Source organism: Perca flavescens, chromosome 1, assembly GCF_004354835.1.
Source record: "Perca flavescens isolate YP-PL-M2 chromosome 1, PFLA_1.0, whole genome shotgun sequence".
In the NCBI taxonomy this organism is placed as follows: Eukaryota; Metazoa; Chordata; class Actinopteri; order Perciformes; family Percidae; genus Perca; species Perca flavescens.
Window position 1 is genome coordinate 24,175,532 of NC_041331.1, and position 13,008 is coordinate 24,188,539.

The 13,008-nt window shown below is 38.7% G+C and overlaps 2 protein-coding genes and 2 non-coding genes across 5 annotated transcripts in view; all 4 read left to right on the forward strand.

Annotated features, from left to right (window-relative positions):
• The first annotated feature begins 405 nt into the window (after positions 1-405).
• Positions 406-5,492, forward strand: rpl13 (ribosomal protein L13). 2 transcript variants are annotated; one of them, XM_028582763.1, is made up of 6 exons: positions 406-506; positions 964-1,084; positions 2,189-2,330; positions 3,696-3,869; positions 4,746-4,802; positions 5,290-5,492. In XM_028582763.1, exons 2-6 carry the CDS (start codon positions 981-983, stop codon positions 5,446-5,448), a joined length of 636 nt encoding a protein of 211 aa, XP_028438564.1. In that variant the 5' UTR covers positions 406-506; positions 964-980; the 3' UTR covers positions 5,449-5,492. The 2 variants fall into 2 exon arrangements, with proteins under 2 accessions (XP_028438564.1, XP_028438574.1); XM_028582773.1 differs by lacking the exon at positions 406-506 and adding an exon at positions 530-625.
• On the forward strand, positions 3,531-3,610 carry LOC114561516 (small nucleolar RNA MBII-202). Its single transcript, XR_003693372.1, has one exon. It is a non-coding gene; the product is annotated as a small nucleolar RNA MBII-202 (small nucleolar RNA).
• LOC114561508 (small nucleolar RNA MBII-202) lies at positions 5,044-5,123 on the forward strand. The gene has a single exon (XR_003693371.1). It is a non-coding gene; the product is annotated as a small nucleolar RNA MBII-202 (small nucleolar RNA).
• A 6,829-nt stretch (positions 5,493-12,321) lies between the features above and the next one.
• The window catches only part of cpne7 (copine VII), a gene marked incomplete at its 5' end in the record, with an annotated part of 27,252 nt that continues 26,565 nt past the window's right edge, over positions 12,322-13,008 (forward strand). Inside the window, one exon of the mRNA XM_028573041.1 lies at positions 12,322-12,459. Within this exon, the coding sequence (XP_028428842.1) occupies positions 12,322-12,459 (138 nt within the window). The remainder of the gene's footprint in view (positions 12,460-13,008) is intronic.

The following is a 13,008-nucleotide window of genomic DNA, read 5'->3' on the forward strand; positions in this document are numbered from 1 at the left end:
CGCATATGCTACATAACAGACTGTAACATGTTGGAGTTCTCTGCATCATAACAAAGATGATTGCGTTCTTACTTCCGGTGCGCACGGTTTAACTGATTTACAGTCTATGGTTTGAGCGCATATGAACTTTTTAGGAAAAATACTGACAAAATCTTTGTTTTTAGGTTGTGCATGTATCGTGTAGGCTACCTCCAAAAATATAACATAACGACTTATTGTACAGACGTCAAATAGATTATATAATTAAAATGATGTATTTTTTATAATATATATTTTTTTATCACAATCATTTAATACTATATTATCTATTCTTACATTATTTAATCGGACATCTTTTGTTCCATTTTACTTTTTATCGGCTGGAAGTATTATAGCTTGTTCTCGTATAAAACTCCTTTATATACTCTTTGATAACGTCTGTTCGGCCATTGGCTGGTTGACACATATCCCACAATCCTCCGCATTACAACTTCCTTTTTCCTTTCGGCCATTTTCCTTCCTAGTAGGTAAGATATTTTTTCTCTACATATTTAGAAGGAATCTAGTGTAATCCTTGGTATTTTATCGGTAGTTGTCAATTACACTTACAACCTGAAATAGAGTGTTTTGTCACCTTTGAAATAAGGTGATTATTGTCTAAAGATGTCTTCGTTAAATTGCTGAATAACATCTGCATTAGTAGTGATCCCTGATCAAGTGGTGTTTGTGTGTGACTGTGAGCATTGCCGCTACAGGCCAACATATTTATCAGTGTTGCTCAAAATAAAAGTAAGCATACCTAACGAATGCCGAAATGGCATGGACCAGTGTTATGAGATGTAGCAGCCGCTTACGGCAATTACCCATCAGAACAGCCAGTGACCTCGTTTACCTGCTAGCCTAGCATCTCAGATGTAGCCCCGGGTACTTATGGTGTGCCGGCATGATAGTCTGCTCATGTCCGTGTGTCATGCTGTATCGCAGGGAAGAAGTAGGCAGCCATGGCCCCCAGCCGGAATGGAATGCTCCTGAATCCTCACTTCCACAAGGACTGGCAGAAAAGAGTGCGCACCTGGTTCAACCAGCCAGCCAGGAAGATCCGCAGGTGAGAACTGCCTTGTGTTCAAATAGAGATGCTAACTCAAGCTAACACGCCTTCCATTGGCATCATGGAGGAGTAGCAAAGACAAACTTATTTTGGCAATAAATAATTAAATGAGATTGTATCACATTTTGCTACATTGAAATGTCAACAGGATATTTATTTTGTGTGCATGCCTTAACATATAGTGATACAAACTTCAACTTTAAACTAATCTTATGGTGGACTTTAAACAAAATAGTGGATGTGTGAGTTGTTCTAGTCAAAACCAGGGTCTTTCTTGAAGGCAAGGCAAATCCGTATGTATTGCTTGGAAAACATCTGGTCTCCAACTTTTGTTTTGCAGCCATTGGACTACACTGAACTCACAGGAGTTTTGAAAGGACATAGCAGATGTATATAATGTACACCAAGTTTTACATTGGTGATCCTGCTTTGATGTGAATGCATGTGCATTTAAAAGTTTTTTCGATTGTGTTCAGTGAAAGTATCAGTAATCTTGTTATAGTTACCTTGTTATATTGAGGATCCCATTCATGTCTGTAAACAAGACGTGGTTTGGATTGATCAAGTCCAAGATTAACCTACAGTTAGGTTGCAGTACACGGTTTGCTGCTTGCACCCTTTTTCCCACTACAGGACCATCCCAACAAAACGCAACGATTAACCTTAAACACAAAGGTATATAGTCAATTCCTCTGCTAGACTTTAAGTGTGAGGACTATTAGTGGGGGAGGGAGAGAAACAAAACAGCTATTTGAAAATTGTCTCAATTCTTTGATGTACGAAAGCACAAATAACTGCTAAACGCTCAATCATGCTCCTTTGGACTAATGCTTTTCTCGTTAGCATCCATTTAATTAAATTCATTCATACCTCAGTCACCCAATACTAACATACAGAACTTTGACACTTTGTTTTGTTTGTCTGAAAAAGATGTCTTTTTCCTAATTCTGTTATTTGCCTTATTGTCATAGTGGAGATGGGTGGAAACACAATTAGGGTTATGCAAACCAGACTTTTGTAGTTTCTGAGTTCTTAAAGTTCCTGGGTCTGAAAATGGGCTTTAATTACTGTAGTTTTGACTAAGATGCCTTTTATCTTTAGGCGAAAGGCTCGTCAGGCTAAGGCCCGTCTAATCGCTCCCCGTCCTGTCGCTGGACCATTGAGGCCCCAGGTGAGGTGTCCCACAATCAGGTACCACACCAAGGTTCGTTCTGGACGTGGCTTCACTCTGGAGGAACTCAAGGTAATCCTTTCTAGTTGTCTAGCTGTTTAATGTTTAACATGCATGATTATTTATTCAGCAATGTCACCCAGTAATTTTGTCCAAAAATACTGGACGGTGTTTCAAATAATTTAATCCATTGACAGGGCAGAAAGCACTAACGTAACTGATTTTGTCTTGATTTTGTCAGGTAGAAACACATTTACATGTCATCATGACTGAGACTCTAAAAACTAGCGTTTTATCAAGGTGACCTCCAGCTCAGAAATGCTATTGACTATTAGTGTGGATCTAAAACAGGTCATGCTCAACTTCTGTGATGAATCATGCATCCCACCCAACCAAAAAACGGCTGTAGGAAAAACAAAGTGCTGCTCATAGACTAGATGTTTTTGCCAAACTCTACCTTTACTTTCCTCCCCTGAATGTGCCTCCTGTGGGAGGAAGGCTAAATGACTGTTGATGTGCATCACCTCAGAACATGTGGACTGTTTGTTGCTTTCCTTCACAAGAAGTAGGCTCAAATGCCAGTAATAGTGACTGTTAAGTCTACTTTGCACAGTTCACAGTATATACAGTACCAATTGCTTTTGTCAGACGGCCTCATCTTCATGAGTAATAACCCTTTATTTCAATCACCAAATTCTATTCAAGTTGTAGAGGGAAATGGATGCCTATGGTGTAGTAAAATCACAAGTCGCATCCAGGAGTTTGATCCTCCACAGCAGCCAAATTGTCTGAGCAAATTTGAGCCAATTTTCTGCAAAATGTCAGGCCTTTTAAAATGGGCACACAAGATATTTCTGGCCACTAAAGAAACTGAGGCAGTGGGGAGCGCTGTGCACCATTATATTGTTGAATCATTACTAATGGAGTGTTATTGAGTGTATTTTTTAATTTTTTTTTGTCTTTATTTGCAAATACTGATATTAACGTTTGCCCTGGTACATGCTATATTATGTTTACAAAACACATAATTATCCTTACTAAGACTCAGGCCAGTCAGGACTAGGCTCAAAAATTGAAGTATGAATTTATATGTAGGCACACTCATTGTTGGCCAATGTGCAAGTAAATGCTGAGCTGCGAGCTTGCAGTTGCAAGTGAAATTCTCTCCCATGTAAATAGAAAATGGCACATACCTGGGCTAACATGTAATCATTGGCAGACATGTTCAGAATTATAACCACCATCTTGGTGTTTTGCCTCGCAGCAGTCAGATGATGAGAAATCTCCGGAATCTCTGTATTTACTTGATGAATACTTTGAACCTTTTTATCTGATGACTACATTTTGTTACTCAAAATTGAATGTCCAACATTGAACATCAGTATCTTATCAATTTCTTATGTTTTAACTCTTATTGTGCTGTATTCCTCTCTACAGGCAGCTGGCATCCACAAAAAGACAGCCCGCACCATCGGCATCGCAGTTGACTCTCGCCGTCGCAACAGATCCACAGAATCTCTTCAGGCCAACGTGCAGCGTCTGAAGGAGTACCGCTCCAAGCTCATCCTGTTCCCCAGGAAAGCTTCTGCTCCCAAGAAGGGAGACAGCACTGTAAGTGTCTTTTCATGTTGATTGTTTTAGGTTTTTGATTGTGTGGTCTTATTTTTCTGAGAAAAACAAGTGTTAAACATTCATCAAAAGCATGTGGTAAGTCATCATAGTCATCTCTCAATTGTACACATTTGAGATGTTTGTTTACTATTGTTCAATCTTATAAAAACGAATTCAACAGGTTTTACGAGTAATGTATAAAATCCAAAAGAACCCTGTAGAAAACATTTAATTTATTCCCTGTGCATGTTAAAGTATAGAGATTTGTCTCTGACAGGGCTCAAAGATTTAGCCCTAACCTGTGTACCTTGGCATTTGAACTTTGGTGAAATATCCTAATTTGCATTCCTAATGCTATTTTATTTTTTGGCAGGAGTTTTTATTTGATTGCATGGGATTTGAGGGTTACCTAATGAAACTGGGGACACACTAATAAAATTCTCAAATTCAATCAAATTTAACTATACATTCACCCATGTAGTGATGAATTTCAAAGTTTTCTATGAGATTGTCTAGCTGATATCACTGAGGACCTGTTATGTTACAGAAACTTCCATTAAATGGTCAGAACAACAATGGAGGCTGAATGCCTCACTCATCAGTGCACCTTTACTTATACAAATCAGATCCCTGTACACCCCATATTTGATTCAGTACTTATTAAGGTATGTAATATAACACCCATTGCTGTGGTTGCAAAGGAATAACCAACCTTACTTTTTTTCTGGACTTTGCCTTTTTAATTTGAGTAATTTCACCCAAGAACACCCAAATGCGGCTGATGGCTAGATGTTTATCTGCCTCATAACTTGCCTTGCTGAGCAATATGGATGTTTTTTGTTGTCTTGAAGAATTAACTGTTTGTAATATTTTCAGGAGGAGGAACTCAAGATGGCCACTCAGCTCGCTGGTCCAGTCATGCCCATCAAAACAGTAAGTTTTAATTCCCTAAAGATTGCATTAGCAGCCAACACATCATATCCAAAAGTATATTAGGATAGATTACAGTGAGATCACTGGAAATTAATGTTATTTAGTTACATGTGGAAAATAAGCCTGCATTTATGTTTGAAATTGCACACCAGCTGACCTTAACCTTCATACGCCATCATGTCGTTAGTGATGACTGTTGAGAAAATATGAGAACAGTCTGTTTTGCATCACAGCAGTCAGATGATGACAAATCTCCGGAATCTCTGTATTTCTTTGATGAAACACTTGAACCTTTTTTTCTGATGACTGCTTTTTACAATCAAGCTGGAAAAGCAAATTGGTTGTCCCAAAATATTGATGGTATAAAATTGGGCTTCTATTTGCACCAGTCATTGTTAAACTGGCTTGATTTTGTCATTTGGCAGAGAGATATTAAGCAATATCTAGAAGTGTCATACATGGTTACTATCTTTTTATTCTCTCCCAGGTGCACAAGAAGGAGAAGGCTCGGGTTATCTCGGAGGATGAGAAGAACTTCAAGGCTTTCGCCAGCCTGCGTATGGCCCGCGCCAATGCTCGTCTCTTTGGCATACGTGCCAAGAGAGCCAAAGAGGCTGCTGAGCAGGACGTGGAAAAGAAGAAGTGAAAATAGTCACTATGGAACTTTGCAAAATAAAGTGTTAAAAACGATGAATGTGATAATGTCATGATTATGATCTCCTTTCAGAGTTTTAATGGTGTAGTCATAGATTAGGGACTTGATATAATACAGCCATACAGATCAGGGAGTGTCAATTCTACAACTTGGATCACTTTTACAGATAACGCAGGTGAGATGTGATTTTGATGTGTCAATGTGTTAAAATAACTGTTGGGTTCAGATTGCACCTATGGACAGAAGTAAAAACATTGAAACATTTGGAATAAGTTTATTTCAGCCATACCATTTTTACTAAGGACCAAAAGATAAAAACAAAGCAGACAAACAAATTGCAAAAAAAAAAAAAAAAATCTAATATTACTAATTTGAATAGACCTTTATGACAGCAGAAATTTAATCTTGTCATTGTAGGAAAGGCATGTTACAATGGCTCTGTTAAATTCAAGTGTCGGTAAGACATGGCAACCAGCCAGCATGCATAAATCCACAAACCTGAAACTTGATGACCTTTTTTTTGGGGGGGGTTCTGCCTTTTTAATTTGACAGGACAGCTAGGTGAGAGAGGGGGAAGACATGCAGGAAATCGTCAAAGGTCTGATTTGAACCCTGGACCTCTGCGTCGCGGCATAAACCTCTCCGTATCTAAGTCCTATATATTGCATGATCAAATCTTATTTTGTGGACATTTCAGTAACTTCAAAGATTTGAATCCTGGACACGTGGAGTGAAATCAGAGCAGTTAGTAACACAAAAGTTAAAAAAAATATATATAATTTACACTCCCTGTACTTAAAGATTTTTCAGATAATGAATTGACAGTCTGAAATTTACAGCCCATTAACTAAAATGTGGAATTAGGGTTCAGAGTCTAGAATATTAGGCTCATATTTACAGCAGTAGGTGGCACTAGAGTCACAAAATGTATCTCATTAATGGAGAAATAAAAGCATTAAAGGGCAGGGATTGAGGAATTGTAAATCTATTAGTTATTTGCCTAATATGACAGTGTAATTGCCATAGAATTTAACAGTGTGTTACTTGTTTCATTTATTGAGTTAATATGTCAGTAAGTTAGTAGAAGGAAGCAGTGATAGAAGCTCGTACATGTCCATTAAAACGTCCAGGTAAAATGAAAATTCCCACCCACACTTGTGACCTCTGTGTGTGTGTGTAGGAATTTTCTTTGGGAAAATATATTACCTGCACCACAAAGGAGACAATGCAAGTGCTGTGTGTGTGTTGCTTTCTATGCATTTTTACAGTTAAATAACCGTTGAAGAGTCTAAACCAGGCAGAGCCTCTTAAACATGACCGACTATTATAATATCCAAAGACCTGTACATTATTTGCAGTATGTTAATGCATAGAAGTGAAGGTCAATGATGGCCCACAAGGCAGAGGAAGCGAGAAAAAATCCCATCCCAGTGGGACAATTTTTACACTCCGCTTCTGCAGGGTGGGCAAAGTTGAATTTGAATTTTCACACAGAAGGTTACATGATGGCAGACATGAACCCAAACGGACTGTTAATATGAAACATTGCCATGACTAACAAGACACTGGACATTTCTGAACTATGTGCTCATGGTGGATGTGGTGTGGTGTTCTCAATGAAGAACTCAAACGTTAATAAAGAAAACAACACAGGATCAGAGAAACTGCCCTATTGAGTGAGATTGCCTATTTCGAATGCGTTAGTCGTCATCACCGTTAGAAAATATCCACTATCAAAAATGATCCCAAGCCGAGCGTGTTACACAGACTGAAAAAATGTGGATGGGTGAGACTAAATGTCCTTGTCTGTGTCTCCTTCAGTGTCTCTCTGTGTTCTCTAGCTGTCTGAACGCAAATAAATAATTCAGATAATAAAGGTGAGTGGACAGTCGAGACATTTTGGACCAGGGGTGATTGATATTGCTGAAACGGAAACTTAAATGGATGGTCCTAAATTTATCCATAAGATAGCGAACTGCAAAATAATCTGTTTTACTAAAACACAATGTAACTAGTAGTGGGATGTTACTAAATACATTTACTCAAGTACTGAAGTAGACTTTTGTCATACTTGTACCTTACTTGAGAAACTTGAGTTTATACTTCTGCTCCACTACATCTCAGAGGGAAATACTCCACTGCATTTATTTGACACTTTTAGTTCGGCCTTCTAGTTACTTATTACATTTTAAAAACATATTATATGATGCTGTACTATACTACTAATTTACCCAGAAGTATACAAAGTATCTAAAATGGGCTCTTCATTGACGAACATCAACATTAAAATGCTCTTACGTGTATTTGTTAGTGATACAAACAGAATAATATAATATTCTAGAATAATATAACACTTTGAAAGGATCCATTTTGCATATCAAGTACTTTTGATACATTAATTACAGTTTGCTGATAATACCTACTTGAGTAACATTTTGAAATCAGGACTTTTACTTGTAATGGAGTTTAATTATTTTTAATTACTTTTTATAGACTATGGCATTTCTACTTTCACTTAAATAAAGGATCTGAGTACTTCTTCCACCACTGCATGTAACAGGACACTATGGATTCTGGGAACTATTTCCTCTTTCCACCTTTTCTAAATGTGTTACCAGTCTTGACAACTTCCACATTTTATTATTTGCCAGTGATGTAACTTTTATATGTGTTATAATTAACTGTGATAAAAGCAATACCAGATGGTACACGAGTCAATATCACTTGTGGTGCAAGATGTATGATTCCTCAGTTTTGATAAGCAGGAACAGGCTGATGAGAGAATTGTGTTCAGTCAATGTATATGATTAAAGACTGGTACGGAGCTGAAACTATTAGTCAGTTAATTGAGAAGTCTATTGACAAAAAAAAAACAATGGGCAAATTTGATATTTGATTGAGTATTTTATCACGCAAGAAAACATTCTCTGGTGAATACTTCTCAAATACTTCCTACATGGACTACTTAATATTGCTCTGTCCAACTGAAATCAATGAGGTAGTGTGTGTGTGGTGTCAGCGTCACCCCTCTGAAGTGTGCATCAGGTAAAAAGGGAACTGAGATCATTTTGACCACAGTATTTGTAGGTCAGTATGACAGAGGTAACTCGTGGAGATAACGTTTCTGTTCAGTGAGCTGTTACTTGAGCTTGAGCCTGCTGAAACACAAGCTCAGTGATTGATTACCATTAACAGGGATGCTGCAGCTGCCATCACCAATTAGAAAGACTTGAGAATCGATAATGTCCTAAAAACCTACCTATGTGCAAAAATACCTCTGCCCGAGGGAGCTGCTGGTGGAAAACTGTGGATGATGTTACACAAACACCCCAGACACGCAATGTGGTCAGTGACTGGGGAGAAGCAGCGGGGGGGAATCTGAATAGATAATCCATGTGTAAAAACAGGGAACGTCCTGTGAGGTGCTGAACCGATGCAGCAGCAGCAGCAGCAGATGGCCGTTGTTTGGAGCTGTGGCGTAACAGGGCTCAGGTGTGTGCCCCAAAGCATTCACTTCCTACTGACTCTGAATACCCATGGAAGAAGAGGCTGTGGGGTTGAAAAAAAACTGCAGGATGGCAATGTCAGAAAGCAGCCAGTCTCCATGTTAAACACAGTGTGTCCAGGCGTGTATTTGTTACTTTTGTTTAAAGAGTTTCACTAATAATATCAACCTGTAGGAGCAATTAGTGTGGCATTTGTGTTGTTTGGTGGGTAAGTTGCATGGTTATCAGCTTTACAGAGCAGATCATTAAAAAGCAGGGAGCAAAGTTTTTATTTTATTTGTTAAGCTGTTGGAATAATTTGATTGACCTGCCTGTCTGCACACATCATCATTTTACCAGCTGAAAGCTTCTGAGTGGCTCAACTCTCAAAGAATTAGCCGTGTCCTCTTGAAATCAAAGGCAGCCGTAATTCTGCAAAGCTCTAATGAAAAATAATGTTCTTTCTGTTTGAAGGACACTTCAGAATCATAGCTTCGGAATCATGTAATTTCACTGCCTTCAGGAACAAAAATGCTGAAGCCTACACATGTATATTATCATAAAGTGCACTGTAACCATGAAAGGTACTTTTAAACAGTCAAACTTTTATTTTTGGTTTTGCACTGAATTTTGATGAACCCAAATTTCCCAAGTCATTTAGTCTATTCCTTTGTCTTTCATGGCCTTCACCCTGGTGTAGCAAAAACTCAAGGGCTGCTGTTTAGTCAGCGCGATCTAAAAATCTATAAACGTTATGCAATGTCTGGAAATACATTCATGAAAATAATACATTTGTGGGTGGACTGTGAAAAGGTTCAAGCTTAAACGTGTAGAAACAATAAGTTATGTAACATACATTGCTGTCAAAAGAATCAGCTCATGATCATTTTAATGTGAGAGACATTAAAGTTAAGTATGAGTATGTGCATATACAGTATACATGTGGGTGTATGTGTTTTTAATAAAGTTAAGAGAGCAGAAAGTCTGTCTGAAGCTCCCACATGGAGATTTCTTTGTGATGTGCTGCTACTGGACGATCCGTCCTTTAAGTTCCTGTTGTTTTGCTGTGAAATGTCTCACTTGTATCCCTGGCATTCTTATTATTGAGGTGAGACAAAGCCTTATTTTCTAAGTGCAAATTGACAAACTATGCAGTAGGTCCTACTGAGAGGATTATCATCTGGTTTCCCCTTTTTATGTTCACATGATGATGGAGCCCATACTGTAAACATTTAGTTGGAACATCTATCTATATAGTGTAAAATGCTTACCTTACTGTATGCAGAACTGTGCCATGTATGCAATATGTAAACATTATCATAATGCTAATCAATGATGCTAATGCTTAGTATGACACATTCATTACAGTAGGCTGAAGCTGGAGAAAAATCTGATTGATATGTCTTTCTGAATGTAGCCTATATATTAAGCCCCCTCAATTAAGCATGTTTGGGATTATTGGTGCAAAGAGACTAACTTCAATTTAAAGGAAGTGTGAAGGATATTGCAAGTCTTACCCTTAGATTTACATGTGTTTCACTGATTTGTTCATATCTCAAGTTCGTCATTATTTTAGCCGGAAGCAAATAACACAAACGCTATGCCCATATTTCCCGCTTTTATCTCAGGGTTCCATGCTCTGTGAAAGCTGCCAAATCTCCTAATCAATAAAAAAATCCCCTGTATTGCATTTCCATAGTCTCGTGTCCTGTTTTTAAGATTTGATTTTCAACCATAGACTGTAAAATGAATATATACAGTCATTGTTTTTAACCGAACTCCCAATAATCGAGTCCCAGCGAAAGCCTCATCCTTACATCAGCAGCTGGGCTCTCTCCACTCCCCATCTCTCTAAATAGCCTACTCCCTCCTCGCCAGTCTAACCAATGAGTTTCCGCGGAGAAGGAAAAAAAAATCAAGCAGTGTGTTATGGCAGACGATTAAAACAAGTGTGTTTAAGAGTAAAGACCAACGACAGGTAGGAAGTGAGTTTTTAACTTGATGGTCAGCAGAGTTTATTGGGTTTAACGAGGGGATTAAGTGCGGTTGCTTGTTTTTTGATCAGCTGTATGTTTTCTTATTGGAAGTAAGACAATGACAAACGACAAATGTAATCAAAGTAGACTGTTCATCTTTAGTACGGCGCTTTGTTTATTGTGATTATAGGACAACTAAAGCTATAGATCGGAATTTTGCGAACCTTATCGTTAACTGGGTTTGCAAGCATTACATATTTGTAGCGGAGTTGATGTTTTGTGATGAATTATTAAGAAACCATATAGGAGCGTTTACTGTATCGCCTTCATTATTAAGTTGTTGGATTGAATCGGTAACCGACGTGTTGCTTTACATTACAACTTTTGCTTGGCTCGTTTTTATAGCTTCTGAATCTGATTGCATTCCGAGTTTTATTGAGTTAAGTTTGAGATTGATGCTTTGGGGGTAACATCTGGTTTCCAGACTCACGGCTGGCAAAAAGAAGAAAACACGGGCGCTGTCCCTGGTGCTGAAAGCCAATGGTACACTTGTTCGTTTAAGAATGTGACAGCGAAGGATGCTGGTAGCGAAATTCAACCCCCACCCTCATACTTTCTCCCCCTTTAAAACAGTTAAGCAGGGTCAGACACCCGTTGCTCAAGGACACTTCAGAAGGGCGGATGTTTACCACATTGGAGTTTAAACAAATCAAAGTCAATTTTTTAGTTTTATGGTTATCTTCTGGGCAAAAGAAAAGCCACTCAGCCATGTGTCTGCTGGATTCCGGATTTTATCTACCACTTTACTTTTAGTGCATTCATTGTTGAATAAGGGAAAGAAAATACCAATTTTGTTCTGCTAAAATAGTTTGTTATCTATGCTGTCATGTTTAGAATATGATACAAATAGAGATATGCAGAAAATGGCAATATCAAGTCTATGTTTTTGTATGTATCTTTGTGGATAGCGTAGAGTGACACCCTCTTTTTTTTCATACTGGAATTAAGAGCATTTAAAAAGAGGAAGCCCCAGATTTGACCATCTTACTAGTTGATCTGATCTAGACTCCTGAAAGCACCACCTTCATTTCCTGTCTCTCGTCAGGGCTGAGGTGAGATGATACTCCTCACAAGGGGATAACTCTGACAGGCAGTATTATCAGATTGGGTTTGATTTGGTCTCCTGGGACTCAACAAGAATCTCTGTTCTTTTTATGACATCTGTACCAAGTCAAAAGAGCCTGCCTCCCGTGAGTGTGCCACGTCTTTACTGAGATCCCTCGACCCACCACTACATTTTCCCATCCCACGGAGCTACCACATCGTACTGCTTCGCTGGTTGGCAGCTCCTCTTGCCCTGAGCCAGGATGAATGATGTTCAGGAGGCCACCTCCCCTGCGACCAGCCTCAGCGGTCCAGCTACCTGCGTCTGCAAAGTAGAGCTGCGTGTGTCTTGCAAAGCCCTGCTGGACCGAGACACGCTGAATAAGTCAGACCCATGTGTCATACTCATGGTCCAGACCAACGGACAGTGGACAGAGGTGAGCCCCCCCTCTTTTTTTGTTCAACAAATACACAGTTGGACCTTTTGGGAAAAATTGTGAGGCTGATATCTCCTCAACGACCTATTCTATAGGCAGCAGTATTTAGCTTTTAAAAATAAAGGCACCATCTTTTATTAGTCTCCCTATCTGAGTCATTAACCATATTATTTAATATGTCAATAATCGTGCCTTGAATCACACAAACATAACAGTTCAAATTATTCAAATGACATCGCCTCGAGGTGATCTGAGAACATGTTTTCTTAAAATGCTCTTATTATACTCATTTTCAGGTTCATAATTGTATTTAGAGGTTCTATGAGAATAGGTTTACATGGTTTAATTTTCAAAAAACACCATATTTTTGTTGTACTGCACATTGCAGCAGCTCCTCCTTTCCCCCTGTGTGTTGAGCTCTCCGTTTTAGCTACCGAGTGACGCATCACACTTCTATTCCATCTTTGTTGGGAGTCGCACATATGCAGTAGCTAGGTAAGGACTACTAACCAGTCAGAAGCAGAGTATGAGGGCGTGCCACGCTAGCAG

What these genes read in the sequence shown, in the direction of transcription:
- rpl13 (XM_028582763.1), top strand. Translation starts at nt 981, where the DNA reads ATGGCCCCCAGCCGGAATGGAATGCTCCTGAATCCTCACTTCCACAAG. An exon ending in CCAAGAAGGGAGACAGCACT is followed by an intron (nt 3,870 to 4,745) that starts GTAAGTGTCTTT and finishes TAATATTTTCAG; the next exon opens with GAGGAGGAACTCAAGATGGC. An exon ending in CAGTCATGCCCATCAAAACA is followed by an intron (nt 4,803 to 5,289) that starts GTAAGTTTTAAT and finishes ATTCTCTCCCAG; the next exon opens with GTGCACAAGAAGGAGAAGGC.